Source organism: Psammomys obesus, unplaced genomic scaffold (genome assembly GCF_907164565.1).
Source record: "Psammomys obesus unplaced genomic scaffold, mPsaObe1.curated_primary_1811, whole genome shotgun sequence".
Classification (NCBI taxonomy): domain Eukaryota; kingdom Metazoa; phylum Chordata; class Mammalia; order Rodentia; family Muridae; genus Psammomys; species Psammomys obesus.
Window position 1 is genome coordinate 9,323,878 of NW_026596152.1, and position 15,918 is coordinate 9,339,795.

Consider the following 15,918-nt stretch of genomic DNA (forward strand, 5'->3'; position numbering starts at 1 on the left):
CAATTAAGTGTGTTCCAAGTGTGTCAGCCAAGAAGGATTTTCTTAGGGTAAGCTATGGTGGCACACACCTTTAATCCCCACACTCAGGAGGCAGAGGTGGGTATATCTCTATGATCAAGTTAACTTACACTGTATAGCAAGTTCCAGGCCAGCCAGGGCTACACAGTGAGACCTTGACTCAGAAAACCAAGAAAATGAAAGAAGGATCTTCCTGGCAGGTGGATGTAACTAGTGTGCCTTCCAAATTCCTGGATTTGACCTGACCTCTTTGATCTCCAGGTTCTACCTTAGCTGCACCGGGTTTCCAGAATGTCGGTCGGCTGTGTGGTTCCCTGACTCCGTGCTGGAGGCCAGCAGGGACAACAGTGTGTGTTCCGTTTGTCAGCCAGCCCCTGTGTACAGGTGAGCTGCATGTCTGTGGGCGTGCCCTGCAGAACTCTTCCTGTCCTCACTGAAACCCAGGCACACTAGCTAGGGCAGTGGTTCTCAACCCGTGGGTCACAGCCCCTTTGGTAAACTTCTAGCTCCAAAAATATTTACATTACGATTCATAAAAGAAGCAAAGTTACAATTCTGAAGTAGCAGCAGAAGTGATGTTATGGTTGGGGGTCGCCACAGCATAAGGACCTGTATTAAGGGGCTGCAGCACTAGGAAGGCTGACCACTGCTCTAGGAAATGCTGTTCTCAGCTTGCAGTCTAGCAGCAGTGCCAGCAGCTGGCTGGTCTAGTTGTGCTGTGCTCGGTGGGAGTCACAGGGACCTGTCTGCCTCTGCCTTCTGAGTGCTGGGATTAAAGACATGCTACCACGCCTGGCTTCGCACATGTATTTCTTTCTTTTTCTATTTTTTTTTTTTTTAAGATTTATTTGTTTAGACATATGAGCACTCTATTTGCATGTGGGCCTGCATGACACACTAGAGCATCAGATCCCATTACAGGTGGTTGTGAACCATGTGGTTGCTGGGAATTGAACTCAGGACCTCTGGAAGAGCAGACAATTCTCCTAACCTCTGAGCCATCTCTCCAGCCCTGCACATGTATTTCTTACTAACAGGATAAGACAAAACACTTTACTTTCTAAAGCAGATATACAGCACTGCTGAAGAGTAACACTGCTTTTTGTTTAGGCAAGAAGGGATTTGTTTTCAGTCTGTCCCTGTGTTCCACTTGAACCATCACGTTTCATCATTTCTGGAAAACTCTTCATTGTATACACACGGAAGCATGAGGGTAGACTAGAAGCATTCTTACCCATCTTGACTTGCTAATCTTGGAAGAGCCCCAGGGCCCTGAGGGGCCCAGTGGTGTTCAGAAGGAGAGCTTTCCAGGGGTGCCTGTGTTTGGTTGCTTATTAGAGGCTGAGTTCCTCTGTACACTTCCTGCTCTGTACTCTGAATGGGCTTCCTAGGTCTGCGGGGAGGCTGTGGTTGGCCACCACTGTGCACCAGGGCAACACGTAACATCCTTTGTCATCTTGGCCTCACTAGGTTGAAGCTGAAGTTTAAGCGTGGTAGCCTTCCCCCAACAATGCCCCTGGAGTTTGTTGGCTGCATAGGTGGATGTGATGAGACTTTGAAAGAAATCTTCAGCCTGCGATTTTCACGGGCCCCTCCAAGAGCTAGCCAGCCCTCTGGCCACCTGCAGGCCAGCCAGGCCCTCAACAGGATGGACAGCAGTCAGCATAGCCTGTCTCAACCTCTGGCTAACAGGCATACTGGATCTTCCAAGGCAGTGGCCCAGGCCTTACTGCCATTCAGTGCTGCTGGGGAGAGCAACTCTGTGACCTGCAACTGTGGCCAGGAAGCAGTGCTGCTCACTGTCCGCAAGCAGGGCCCCAACCAGGGCCGGCTCTTCTATAAGTGTAGTGCGGGGGCTTGCAACTTCTTCCTGTGGGCTGATAGCAGCCATCCCACTGGAGGAGGAGGGCCCCCCACCTCTGCATCAAGACCCTCAGGCAACTCCGTCAGATGCCCATCAGGCTTTGGCAGCCACATGGATGGGTTTGGCAACCTTGGCAGTGACCATGATGGAAGTACGACCTGCCTGTGCGGGCAGCCTGCTGTCACACGGACTGTACAGAAGGATGGACCCAATAAAGGACGCCAGTTCCACACCTGTGCCAAGCCACGGGAGCAGCAGTGTGGCTTCTTCCAATGGGTGGATGAGAACATGGCCCCAGGTGAGGCAGCAGGTTCCTGCATGGTCTTCACAGTGGCTACCTTTGCGGAGAGCAGGGAAGGCAGAGCAGTGTGGTGGGGGATCAGCAGGGTGTTGCTTTGCCCCTGTTTGCTCACTGTTTAGAAAGGTCTGAGCCTTACTAAACAGGGTCTTGGGTTCACCTTAAAGAGTAGCTACTATGTCCAGCTCGGTGACAAATACATTTCCCACGTCAGTTATCTTTCGTGTACATTAGATCACAGTTTTCCAAATGAGGTGAGGCTCAGGCCAGTGAAGGGTTTTATTTGGCAGCACAATGACAGGGCCTAAGGTCCTACAGACAGTCACCCTTGCTAGGTCACTGACGTCAGCCTCATTTTTACCTGATGGCACACTGACTGTGAAGGGATGCCCAGAGCTACACAGCCTGGCCAGTGTCTCAGCAATGAATGTTACAAGGACTGGATCATATGGGGTTTTGCCACTGTGGTACACGGCAGTAAACAAGCTACCTTACTAGCCCAAGGCTAAGTAGCAGCTGTGTAGTTCAGCCAGTCTTTCCAGTCTCAGTTGTTTCCTTCACTCAGCTGCAATCAGCCTTTCAGCAGCAATCTCCTCAGCAGTAAGATGCTACCAGTTTTACTAATTTCATAGGACTCCTGTTTCATAATGGAGCCAAGGTGGTCTTAACTATGATTTTTTTATTTTTGTTTGTTTGTAGCTGGGGAGGTTTTGAATATAGCCCAGATTTGTCTCGAACTTGCAGCTTTTTTGCCTCAGCCTCCTGGGTATCAGAATAACAGGCATGTGCCACCATGGCTGACTTCATGATTCTCGTATTTGTGCCTCCAGATGCGTGAAGTACCAGAAGGCTTGGTCAGAAGCATAGGACTGCAGGCCACCATTTGCTATGCCCATATTTGAAATGACTGTAGCACCGTTGCCCTTGTGTACACTGAGACTTTCTAGGGCCACCAGAAGTGACATTTGACCTCCAAGCCAGATGACAAGTTGACTTCAGTGATGGGGCAGCCATCACTGAGGCCTGTTTATAGGCTAGAAGGTTGCAGTGCTTAGGGTTCCACGCAACCAAGGCGGAGTGGGGAGCTGGCAGGCGATCACAGACTCCCCACCTGTTTCTGCGTGCTTGAGTTTCTGCTACATAGGAAGGGTGTATAGACAGTTACACCATGGCCTCCTCATTGGTACAGTGTCTCAAAGAACTTGGGTTTCTTTAGAATAAGAAAGCGGATCTGGAGAGCAGGCTCAGTGGTGAAAAACACTTCCTGCTCTTCCACAGGACCTGAGTTTGCTTCCAGCAACCACGCCAGGTGGCTAGCAGCCCACCACATGTGACTCCAGCCCCGGGGAGCCCACTGTCCTCTTCTGTAGACACCTGCACTCACATAAGCTTTTATGCACATAAATAAAAATGAAATAGTTTTAAAAAGAAAGCAGGTAACAGGTGGTACGTCATGCCTTTTACATAGAGCTGGCCTTCACAGAGCAGAGGGAGTCTGGCCCATGTGTTCACCTGAGCTGGCACCTCTACCCAACATTGCACCTTTTGATTTTGGTTTTGTTTTAGACATGGTCTCATGTAGCCCAAGCTGGCCTTAAACTAGCTCTACCCCTCTCGTACCAGGGTTATGGATATATACCTCCCCCCCAATCCCCGCGTTGGACCTATTTCTTGCTACTTGATCGTTTCAATTGTGAATTTATCTTTTTCCTGTCTTCTCCCACAGGGAGTCTTGCAGCTCCACAGTGGCCAGGAGGCAGAGGGAAATTCCAGAGACCAGAAGCTACAAACAAAAGACTGAAAGCTGGTACCTCAGATGCAGGGGATACAGCAAAAAAGCCTCGGAAATGTAGCCTTTGCCACCAGCCTGGACATACCCGGCCCTTTTGTCCTCAGAACAGATGAGGGCAGACAAGGTGGAAGAGTTGCCTTGACCAGGAAATGAACTAACTGGGCCCAGGTAGGCATCCTGGTCCTGGAAACCTAGGGAGCTGCTGGAGTGGGCCTGCCTTTGTTGAGGAGTACAAGGATCGGTCACCTCTGGAGAATCTGGCTGGTTCCACTGGCTGTTGCTCTGTCTGTGGCTCCGGGGTGACTAGCTGCTGCACCACTGAAAAGTGAGACGATGTCAGTCAGCATGTAGGCAGGGACTGACCTTGGGTGACCACGCAGGCCCTGACTGTGGCTGCTGTCTGCCAACTGAGAAAGACGCAGGTAGTGCTTCCAGCCAACACGGGCCCTAGGCAGCTGTCTGAGAAGTGGCTGTCTTGTGTATCCACAGGCATCCACTCCCACTCCATCTACAACACCCAGAGCTCATGTGCCTCAATAAAAAATTCATCCACTTTTTCTGGCGGCGTGTGGTCTGGGGATGCCAGCAAGAGCCAGTGAAGGCCAAAGGAGCTGCTTCTGGGACTTTCCCCATCCCATCTCAGCACACTCTTGTCCCTGCTGTGGCTCGTCCCTTGAAGCTGGCAGGTTCTGGGCACTGGCCTTACAAACTTCCATGCTAGCTTTGTCTGCAGTTGAGAAGTGAAATGCGAGTTGCTCCTTGAGCTACTAGTTCGTGAAGCAACTAGGGTTGTTGTCAGGTCAGAGCAATAGCCTTCGCTTAGGCTAGTAGCTCCCAGCCTGGCTGGCGCAGGGTTTCACCAGTGAATATTCCTCCCAGTGTTCACTGGGCATCGTTTGTAGCCTGCATTTAAGCTCTGACCTGGTTGGTCCACTACACACCTGCTTGGGCCTACCTGTTTGGTCACTTCACATAAAACAACCTCATGTACTTCTGTGCCTAGTTTCTTTTGCTTAGCATAATGTTCATAGGATTTGTTGAGATTGTGCTGAGTCATGATTCCACCGTCCTGAGACAGTTTCACTGTATAGTGTAGGCTGTAGACTTGCTTTGTACACCAGGTTGGCCTCAAAGTCACCAAGATCCACCTGCCTTTCTACCTCTTGAATGCTGGGATTAAAGGTGTGTGTCACCATGCCCAGCTGCCTTTTGTTTGTTTGTTCATTCATATGCTCATTCATTCATGTTTGTTTGAAAGATTTGTCCAAGGTCTTTTGCTGCTTGGATTTTTCTTTACCCTCATACCCATGCCCCATTCCCCCTCCTTAGAGAAGATGAGGCCCCCATGGATACCAATCTACAAGGCTGCTTGAATTTTTTAAAGGTGTTTTTAGACTTAAGAAAAAAAAGCAGTGAAACTGAGAATTACAGAGTATTATATTCCTGTCAAAGTTGGCAAGGATCACTGACCTTGGACAGGGAAATGCTTAGTCTAAGCACAAGACAGGAGACACAGCCAAGAAATGTTGTGTTGACAATTGGAAGTTTTGGATCCCAAAGGCAGCTGTTCCCTAAAACCAACTGAAGGACAAAGCAAGTGGTTAGTTTTCATGGAGGACAAGGGTAGAGAAGAAGAGAGAGATGGAGGGGGAGGGAAGAGGAAGGAGAGGCTAGCTGTCCAGGGGTTGGATGGAGGTTCTACTGAACCCAGGGATGGTAAACTGGACCTAGAGCAGCTGTGTTTGGGATAGGTCTGTCAGGGAGTAGGGGACATACCCAGATAGTACTGAAGTCTTTGTTAGCTCCCTTGTTGAGGGGACAGATGTTGGGGGGGAGGGTGATAATTGTTCCCTGGGTTCCTTATATGGAGTCCTTGAATCTTGAGGGAGAGAATGTGTGTGGGTGAGGAGGAAGTGCAGTTGGAGGAAGAGCAGGGAGGCATTGCCAGGTAGAGGGGTGCTGGTGGCAGAGAAGCTGGAGGCTGGGAGCTTATGTGACCATCAAGGAGGTGTCATCGATGGCTGAATTCAGGAAGGCCAGTGTGGGAGGCACCTGCAGAGTCCCATGCTAAGGCCATTTAGTACTAGATTGGGGGAATCTTTTTATTATGTGTGTCTTAATGTGTGCTACGTGTGTGCAGGTACCCACCAAGGCCAGAGAGGGCATCAACTCTCTGGAGCTGGAGTTCCAGGTAGCCACCCAGTATGGGTGCTAGGAACTGAAATCTACTCCTCTAGAAGAGCAAGAGGTGCTCCTAAATACTAATTCATCTCTGCCGCCCCCACACTCCCTATTTAGGGCTGAATAAGCTCACACTGGTATAGCAGTAGTCCTGCTTATATGTGGGGCTGTGCTCCCACATCCCAAAGCAGAACGAAGCCTCAGATGGCACCAAACTCCATGGTTTTCACTAGTATACAATGATAGTATTTAAATCAGTAAGTGTAGTAAAGATAGAAACTGATTAGGATGAAATGGAAAGCCAAGGCTGTGTATTATGATGGAAATGATACTTCCCCCACCTCTCTGAGAGATGTTTTGTACCCACAGTAGACCACCAGGCGAATGAGAGGGACTGCTGTATCACGATTCTGACTGGAGCTATCTGGATGGCCACTTCAGTCATTTGGGATGTATGTATAGCAATGAAATGTTAACACATTTAGTTAACTGTTTATGGTGTCTGCACCATGTTAGTGTAATAGCAATATACGAGGTTATTATTCCACATGCTTGTTTTTTGTTTTTGTTTTTTTCCTTCCCCCTTGTCTTACAGCTGTCCAAGTATGTATGAAGTAATATGAACTTGAACCCCTGGTCCCCAGGTGCTAGCATTTCAGGCATACACCCCTATGCCAAGCTCTGTTGGCTGCGTTTTGGAGTACTGCAACAGTTAGTTTGAGGCAGGATGGGAGGAGGGGCATCCGGTTTGGGGCCCTACTAATGGAGTTGAAATTTTTCAGACAGCACTGATAAACCCAAAATTGCCTGTGTAGACAAGTATACTCCAAAGACAGTCAGGGCAGTAAGTAGATTGGCCTTCCCTTGAGTCTTGAGGACGACCTGTTCCCTGAACCTCAACAGCACCCTCACAAGCCTCCCTAAAGTACCCAGCTTCTTCCTTCTGTCACAGGCTAATTTACAGAGTATAATCCAGAGACAAAAGGGGGCCACTTTGTGAATTTGCATGTCGTCCTTGTTCAGGAGCTGTGCTGCTAAAATGAGCACCTCTACCCTCTAGGCAGGATCAAAAGCAGGTTTAGAGATGTAACTTAAGGGCCACACCCACACTCCTCCTCTCCATTGTACATTCATAGGTCTCGCCCCCCCTTGTCTTTCGTCCTCCTTCTGTACCTTTCTGCTTTTAAATACATTCAACTTTGATTCATAACTGCCTTTCCCTGAAAGCAGTCTGTCAAAGGCACTGTCCTAGTTTGCTTTCTGTTGCTCTGATGTGCATGATGACCAAAAGCAGCTTGGTCAGGAAAGAGTATTTCATCTTACAGCTTATAGTCTCTCATGGAGGAAAGTCAGCAGGAACTGAAGCAGAGGCCATGGAGGAATGCTCCCTCCTGGCTTACTCAGCTGTTTTCTTGTTCAGTTACCTGCCCAGAGTTGACACTGCCCACAGTGGACTGAGCCCTTTCTTATCAATTATTAACCAAGAGAAATGTCTCATACCTGACTATAGGCCAGTCTGATGCTACATTTCAATTGAGGTTCCTTTATCCTAGGTGACCCTACCTGTGCCAACCTGGCAAAATAATTAACCAGCATAACCATTAACTCCATTTTGCTTTGGTAGAAATCTCTGAAAACTCTTAATGCCAGCTGCCAAATGTGCCCCTATCCTAGCAACAGTCTAATAGGCAAATCGTGTCAGGCTGAATGCCTGCTAGTCCCTTGTTCATTTTGTGATGGTGGGCAGGCACTCCCCTGCCGAACTCAGTTTCCTCTAAACTGTGTTGATGACTGAAGCTGGGACCTCATTCTAAGCACATGTTCTGCCCTTGAGCTGTGCCCCATTCATGCTAATACAGATATTTTCTTCTGAGCTTGAAAAATCATACCAGCCACCATGGACCAAACCTTCACCACATGAATCTACTAGGGATACTTCATAGTTATAGAGTTCACATGTTCAGGACGTCAAGATACTTTAAATCTACACAGGTAACACTCCTGGGTGTTCCATGACCAGGAACTGCTGGGCCAGGCTGCACCAAGGAAAGGGCAGGAGTCTGGCCTCAGCTTGGCCATGACTCCCCTATTCCATAGCCATGGAGTCTCAGTTGCCTCATCTATGATGAGATGATCTTTCTAGATAGTGTGCTAACCAGTTTTATGTCAACTTGATACAAGCTAGAGTGATCTGGGAAGAAGGAACCTCAATAAGAAATTGTTTCCATCAGATTGGCCTGGAAGCTAGCCTGCAGGGCGTTGTCTTGATTCATGACTAATGTGGGAAGGCCTAGCCAGCTTTGGGCAGGGCTACTCCAGGGCAGCTGTCCCTGAGTTGTATAAGAAAGCAGGCTGAGCAAGCCATTGGGAATAAGACAGTAAGTAGCTTTCATGTTCTCTGCATCTGCTCCTGCCTCCAGGTTCCTTTCCTGCTTCAGTTCTTGCCTTGACTTCCCTCAGGACAAAAACAAACCCTTCCCTTTCCAGGTTGCTTTTGGTCATGGTGTTTATCAAAATAGAAACCAAATCAAGATACTGGCTTCCAGCTGGACATGTTGTCACACCTTTAATCCCAGCACTCAGGGAGGCAGAGGCAGGCAGACCCTGTAAGTTCGAGGCCAGCCTGGTCAACAAAGTGAGTCCAGGACGCCAAGGCTACACAGGGAACCCCCGTCTTGAAATAACAAAAAAAAAAAAAAAAAAAAGCTTCCTACCAGCCATCCCTGGAATGCAGAGACCTGCCCCAATTAACAGGTTCATCCCTCAGTTGTTACTATAACCCTACCTTGAATGCCAGCTTCCACACTGGAAGTGGTACTCTGCCTGCCATCCATCTGTGGAAGGATCCTTCTAAAATCCACCAAAGTGGAAAAGCCTGGGCATTGGGCCATCCACCCACTAAGGCCCAGCCTAAAAAGACTCGCTCTTGGGAGTTTGTCAGGCAGTGTAGAGGATCCACGGGTCACCAGAGTCACTGGGTTGCCTTGGGTTATGGGCCAGGCTTTTTCTGCTGTGACTGGCTATTTTTAAAGACATTTGCCTGACTATAAAGGAAAATTGAAGTATGAAAAATGCAAATGTTGCTGGATGGTGGTGCCACACACCTGTTAATTTCAGCCCTTGGCAGGCAAGAGGCAGGCAGATCTCTGTGAATTCAAGGCCAGCCTGGTCTACAGAGTGAGTTCCAGGACAGCCAGAGCTAGAACAAGAAAACGCTGTCACAAAAAAAGTACCACAGGCCATGCTGGAGTTGAAGACTCCTTTTAGAGACCAGAGGAGTGAGGTAGCTCTCTCCTCACCCCTGGTTATGTACCCTATGGCCATCCTGTCCCCTCAAAAAAGGACACATATGCCCTAGGTTTCTCAGAGGCTTAGAAGTCTGTAGCATGAGCTCAAGGACAGAGGAAAAAAAAAACAACACAGTTGGAGGCTAAGCTGAAGAAGGGATGGTCTGAATCAAAAGATGGGGCAGTGTCCCTCGAATGGCTGGCGCCTGAGCTGAGGCAGCTAGCTGTGTATCATGTGGGCCCCTCATGAGACCTAAGGGCTGTTTGTCCACAGTGCAGATGGCCAGTCTCAGCCTGTTTATAGCTGGGAGGGGGTGAGGGTACACTCACTGAGCCATCTCTTTAGCCTGAAAAGACTTAAAAAAAAAAAAAAAATCTGGCTACCTCCAAAGATGGACGTCCAAGCCTCCACATCCAGCCTCCAGCCACAAGACTTGTGAAGCTCCAAGCAAAGGTACAAGGTATTAAGACCATCTCCTGCCAGCAAGAATCACACATGCATAAAATATCTTCTTAGGGGGTTGGGGATTTATCTCAGTGGTAGAACACAAGGCCCTGGGTTCGGTCCTCAGCTCTAGAAAAAAAAAAAAAAAGACCAAATTTTTTCTCCTTTTATTCACACTCTTCAAGGCATAGCTGTGTTTCCGTGTGTGTGTGTGTGTGTGTGTGTGTGTGTGTGTGTGTGTGTAGATGGTATCTAAAATAGAAAGGCTCCCCCAGACAGAGGAGACAGTCTGCCTCCTCCAGGCATGCCACCATGCTCAGGGTGCAAGGTGAGGGTACAGACATTTATCATGAAGATTTTGGCACACTACAGAGGCCAGGGCTGCACACAGGCCTCTGGGAGGGGCCGTGTCCCCTACCCTGCAGTGAGGTCCTGGAGCAGCCTTGCATAGGCAGCAAAGAGCTCGGCTCCCCAGTGAGGAAGGAGCTCCCCCAGAGGTAAGTCATGGCCTAGAGAGAAAACCAACCAAGCAGGAGGGAACAAGATCGTTCTTCCCTGGGGTATATAAGGCAGGTAGCAAAGGAGTCAAATTCCACTTCAAAGCCCGAGGACTCAACCAGAAAAACAGATGCACGACCTTCAGGGAACCACCATCCATCAACAGCTAAGAAGCTATCCTCCAGGGCACCAGGAGACCCCCGCCCCACAGAGTAACAAACACCAGACTCGATGACCAGCCTTGGGTGCCTCCAGGATACATGGGGCTGCTACCCAACCAACATTAAGCTTCCTTCTTGGAAAAATGTTGGGAACATCCTTTGCCTAGGGGAAACCTAGGAAATCAAAAGCCACACCTCGTTCTTGGTGAGTACATTGCTGGTGATGGTTGCCTGAGCCCAAGTTCCTAAGTTAACTCCAGAGGGGGAAGGGCCATCTGTGTGGCTGGCATGGAAAGCTGTCAGCCAGGGCAGGCCAGCCACATTCAGGTGACAGCAACCCAGACTCTCTGGGTTTGGGAACCCTGGTCCCCATCACCCAGGCACTTGCCCACCTGTGGGCTTGGGCAATGTATCCTCCCTTCCATTCTGGCTATAATAAAGCAAACCCCATTCTGCAGCGTCCAGGGAGGGAAGTAGCTGCTACTCTCCAGCATCAGAAAACATGCCAATCACAGTCCTCGTTCACTTAGAGTAGGCTCTCAGGGACCTGGAGACCACTGTACAGCGCATAGCCGATATCATCGATCTCCTCTTCTCGAAAGCCGTCCAAGAGGTTCACGCTGGGGTTGAAGTGACAGGGGAGGCTAGCCTGCTCCAAGCTGCCCACCAGAAACTCCAGGGCTTGCAGAAAACGTTCCCCCAAGGCCTCCTCCGTCCAGGCCACTTTCTCCTCACCCAGATGCAGAACCACCTGAGTCAGGTGGCTCCAGCCCAGCCGCACCAGAGCTGGATGGCCACGGCACACGGCACGCAGCAGAAGCAACAGCCTCCGGCGAGTCCCAGCATCCTGGTCATCCAGGGCCCGCAAGTGGGCAGCCTCTACTGGGTAGAGGTCCTGCAGCCAGAGGTTGCTGGCCAGCCCCTCCAGGGGCCACGCCAGCAGAAGGCGGTCATCGGTGCTGGCCCCAGGGACCACCATGAGCACAGCTAAAGTGAACTCCAGGCGCTCATGCTGAACTTCCAGCAGCAGCTCCTCTGAAGCCACACTGGGCCGGATCAGACACCCGAGCAGGCTGCCAATGGCCGGCCAGTTGACGGAGGCTGCCAGGGCCTTCCGAAGCAGCTCCAGCAAGACTCGGGAGGAAAGGTAGCCCCCCACCAGGAAGCGGTCCCATGGGCTGCGCCCACGGGGATGGAACTCAAGCTGGGTCCTGCGCACAGCCCAGCATCGAGGTTCCCTGGCCACAGTGTCCGCGCCAGGTACCAGGCTCCATAGCCCTGGCTCCAACTCCAGGGGCGCTAGTAGGCGCACCTGCTCAGCCGCCCCTGCCTGTAGCCCTTCGTAGAGAGGCCCACCGGGCACAAGGGCACCAAAGGGCAGCTCTGGGAACTTGCTCTTCAGGTAGGCCTGTAGCTCCAAGGCAATGTCTCCTGTCAGCTGTTTCACCAAAGTCACGTGGCCTTCTGGGATAATCACGTGGTTGCGCTCAAACACCAGCAGCTTCTCCTGGAACGTCAGGCACAAGGGTGCTAGGGAGCTGAGCTTAGGTGTCGTCTGGGAATGAGTGGGTGTGGGCCCCACTGCAGAGGGAAGCATCCAGAAGAACATATCAGAAGGCCCCACAATGAGCTAAGGAAACTACCTGCCTATTAGCTGTCTGATGGCACCAGCTTCATCCTCACCTGTAATGGCCACTGAGAGAGCCCTGAGGTCGGCTCCTTAGGACAATGAGGGCACTGCGACAAGGAAAAGTCTCACTGGCCCAGAGTCCCAACACTTTGGCTTCATGGAGAATGGGGAAGACAGATCCCATCCCTCTCCAGGCCTGTTTCCCCATGTGAGGCTCTCTACCATCATACGTAGCAACCAGAAAGCAGAAAAGCAAAAACAAGGATCCTAGGGCCGTGGTATAACCCAGGGGTAGAGGGCTTGCTTGGCATACGTGAAGTTCTGGAAAACATGGACCTACAACACCTATTAAACATCTGAGGAGCCCACAACCCAAGGGGAGCAGAAACTTGTGAAAACTGCCCCTCCTGCAAGAGAGAAGAGTGTGGCTCACCTGGAGCACAGGGTGAGGGGGGCACAGGAGAGATGGGCTGGCTGACTGCAGCAGGGGAGGGCTGGGGCTTTTGGAGTGACGTGGCTCTCAGCAGGCTGAGTTCCTTCCAGCTGTCCCCCTTGGTATCATCCTCATCCCGAGGGCTGGTGGCCCTGTCAATGAGCTACAGGCAAAGTGACACAGATCAGAGCATGGGGGGGGAAGGATAGACATGGCAAAGCCAGGGGGTAAGGCAAACTGGGAAGCTAGGGCAAAAAAGCAGGGGCCCTGTGTTTCATTTCATCCTCAAAAAGTTCCACCATCCCCCAGCTCCCCAGTCCTGGCCTCCTCCTGTGGTCTCGGGCAGGCCTTGCCCACTTGGCCTTACCCGCTTTACAGCCAGGGTGGCAATGCCCAGCACTGCAGCCCCGCCAACACCTAGCACCAAACGAGCGTTAGCCAGGAGGAAGTCCACCACATTGCCCAGGCCCTCGCCGCCATGCTGCTTCCTCTGCTTCTGGGAGAACTCCGCCATGGTCACCTGCAAGAGAGGCAATTGGTAGACCAACAGGCAGAGGTGCTTAGCCATAACCCAGCGGGTGGTTTCCTGAGCACTCAGGGAAAGGGGCTGCTGTCTCTTGGAGGGAAGCGGGGGAACTGCCAGGCCCCTTTCTCCCGACTTCACCCTCCAAGGTCTCTGACACCTACCAAGACCTTGAGAAACAGGGCTCACCATCACCGCCGTTTCTCTACAAAGACACAAGTGAGTGCTAAGGTCTGGGACTCACAGCACAGCCTCCAGACACCCTCAAAGCCTGAATATTTCCCTCACGTCTCCTGGTCAGCTTCTCAGAGTCCCAATCAGGACCCACCCAGAACAGCTACCCTGTGTGCCAGCCTGTCCCCAAAGCCCCAGAAAAAACTTACAATTTGAGTTTCTAGGATGCCTGCCTGAGCAGGGCCTTTCAGACCTTTCACGGACCCTCAGTAAATTCCCCTCCCCACCCCCAAGCGTGCCAGGAGAACTTCCAGGGACGGGGCAACCCCATCAGAGGCAGGCTGAGGGCAAGGATAAAGGCCCTACGGTCCAGTGGTGAGCAGAGGATCCCTAAATAGCCCACTGAGTCAGAGAGGGCTGGCCAGGGCCTGCGGACTTGGAAGAATGTCGGGGATGGGAAGGTGAGAGGCCGTAGCCATGGGCTTTGGTTTACCTGTACAAGCCCAGTGAGGAAGACTGGGAGGTGTGGGCTGGACGCGGTCAGGAACTGGGGAAAAGGAGACGGCAATCTCCAGGCCCAGTCCACTAAGCCAGAAGGTCATTGCCTGCTGGGGCACCAAGGACATCAGCCCTTCCTTTAGGGCCATGGGTGCCTTGGGACCCAGTTGCCAAGTGACAAAATGCCTCGAGTAGCTGAAGCTTGAAGCACTGTGTAACTCAGCTGGGACACCTGTCCACTCTCCCCAGACTAAAAATAAGAGCCTGTCCTGGGGCCTGGCAAAGTTAAGGACCAGCCAAGGAGCCCACCAAAAGCTCAGAAGTGGTTTCTGCTTCAGTCTAGCCCATCACTATCCTCAGACATCACTTGTTAAAGTGGGACTCAGCCCTACACCTGGAGGGGTCTTGTATTCAAACTCCAGTAAAAAGGGAATGAGATAGGTGGCTAAAAATAAGCAACTCAGGCCCGGTGTGGTGATGCAGGCCTTTAATTCCAGCACTCAGAGGCAGAGGCAGTCAGAGAGCTCCCTGAGTTCAAGGACAGCCAGAGCTACATAATAGAGACGCTACTCAAAACAAAGAAACAAAATAACCTGAGCCTTCACAGACTGGATGTTACCTGTTCTTCCCCTAGGGCCAAAGCTCACTGCCCTGGAGCAGTGCTGAGCAGGAACGTGAAACCAAGTACAAACAGCTCTCGGATTCTATTCAAGAGGGAAGTCATCGAGGCCCTGGAAGTCATGCGCAAAACCAACGTCGCGAATTGGCAAGGCTGGGATTCGAACTCGGCTTTTTCAGGTCCCAAGTCCTACTTCCCACTGCAGTGACCACAGGCCACGCCCCCACCAGCACATGGACGCGTGCCACACCCAGGGCTGGGAGACCCCGCGCTGCAGCCTTACCTGCATCGGGGCGTCAGCGCATCGAACCCAGGACGCAGCGAGTAGTAGGACCCTGGAGGCCCAGGACCCGCCTAGGAATGGAACGTGCAAGCCCCGGGAACCGAACGCCAAGGCCCGGGGCCGCTAGTGACCCGAAAGGCACGCCGGATAAGCAGGCCCTCGCTCCAATCCGAGCGCACAACTCCCGCGCACACGTGCTCAAAACTGCGCAGTTCAGCCAATGATCGCCAGGCACGGCCCTCGGCCCTCGGGGGCGGGAACCACAGACGCACTCCGGATTTAAAGGCGCAAGGCTACGCTGTCAGGGCAAGGGGGTGGGGCGGGGGTGGCCAGAGTGACCATCCTTCGGGGCTCGATCTAGTTTGTTTACGTTCGTCCTCTTTTTGGGAAAGGGCCCGGCCCTGGAGCCGAGGCCGACCTCGGATGCTCGGCGGTCCTGCCTAAGCCTCGCGTGTGACCTTGTGTGTACTTGTCACCGGAGCCTCCGTGTGGAGAAAGCTGTCTGGGCCCACGTTCTGTTTGTCAGCCAGGCAGACAAACTGCCCTTTGCCCAAAGGCCCACATTCTGTCTCTCACGTTCGCCCCTGCGAGACAGTGTGGTGTCATTTTCTTTCGGCCTGCCCGACACACAAAAGAGCCCTGCCACCCGCCCACCAGTCTTGCCTCCTGTTAACACGGGATGCCAGACCCTGTACTTCCACAGAACAACTGTGTCTGTTACCGGAAACCTCCCCCTACCGTGCTGGCCAGGGCAAGACAGCCATTAACAGCTTGGCCCAGGAGAGACCGGTCTTCTTAGAGCACGAAACGAGTCAATAAAGGGCAGCGGAGGGAATCCCGAGGCCAAGCGAGGACTTTCAAGTGTTGGTGCATCCTGATCTCTAAGCCGCCGCAGGCTGAGGGCTCATCTGCCTCCGACAGCTCTGGGAAGCACGTTCCACAGGAGCAAAGCCGAGTCCAGAAGCAGAAGGGCTAGGCCCCAGACACCCGGAAGTCTCACTACGGCAGACCTGTGTCCCCGCCGCTGGCACCGTACGCCCTCCGGGGTCACGGCCCAGCTTCGGGGGCGACCGCACCCTCCACGCCGCCACTGCACACTGGAAGTGCCGATCGTCCCCCGGCCGGCCTCTCCGGTCCCGGGGCCTAGGGCTCCGGGGCGCCTCCGAGCCTCACTTCCCGCAGAGGCCGCGGCCGGGAGGAGGCGCGCGCGGGCT

The 15,918-nt window shown here is 52.2% G+C and overlaps 2 protein-coding genes across 6 annotated transcripts in view; one reads left to right on the plus strand and one right to left on the minus strand.

The window, feature by feature from the left end:
• Top3a (DNA topoisomerase III alpha) overlaps nt 1–4,529 on the plus strand; it is a 34,113-nt gene extending 29,584 nt beyond the window's left edge. For both annotated transcript variants that reach the window (XM_055594102.1, XM_055594103.1), the window contains exons 17-19: nt 280–402; nt 1,489–2,180; nt 3,907–4,529. In XM_055594102.1, the coding sequence (XP_055450077.1) occupies nt 280–402; nt 1,489–2,180; nt 3,907–4,085 (994 nt within the window). In that variant the 3' untranslated portion in view covers nt 4,086–4,529. The remainder of the gene's footprint in view (nt 1–279; nt 403–1,488; nt 2,181–3,906) is intronic.
• Nucleotides 4,530–10,036: 5,507 nt separating this feature from the next.
• Nucleotides 10,037–15,808, minus strand: Mief2 (mitochondrial elongation factor 2). 4 transcript variants are annotated; one of them, XM_055594106.1, is made up of 5 exons: nt 14,705–15,808; nt 14,422–14,533; nt 12,975–13,127; nt 12,608–12,770; nt 10,037–12,125 (listed from the first exon to the last, which is right to left on the minus strand). In XM_055594106.1, exons 3-5 carry the CDS (start codon nt 13,119–13,121, stop codon nt 11,071–11,073), a joined length of 1,365 nt encoding a protein of 454 aa, XP_055450081.1. In that variant the 5' UTR covers nt 13,122–13,127; nt 14,422–14,533; nt 14,705–15,808; the 3' UTR covers nt 10,037–11,070. The 4 variants fall into 4 exon arrangements, with proteins under 4 accessions (XP_055450081.1, XP_055450080.1, XP_055450079.1 ...); XM_055594105.1 differs by lacking the exon at nt 14,422–14,533 and having other exon boundaries at nt 15,443–15,808; XM_055594104.1 differs by lacking the exon at nt 14,422–14,533.
• Between the last annotated feature and the right edge of the window lie 110 nt (nt 15,809–15,918).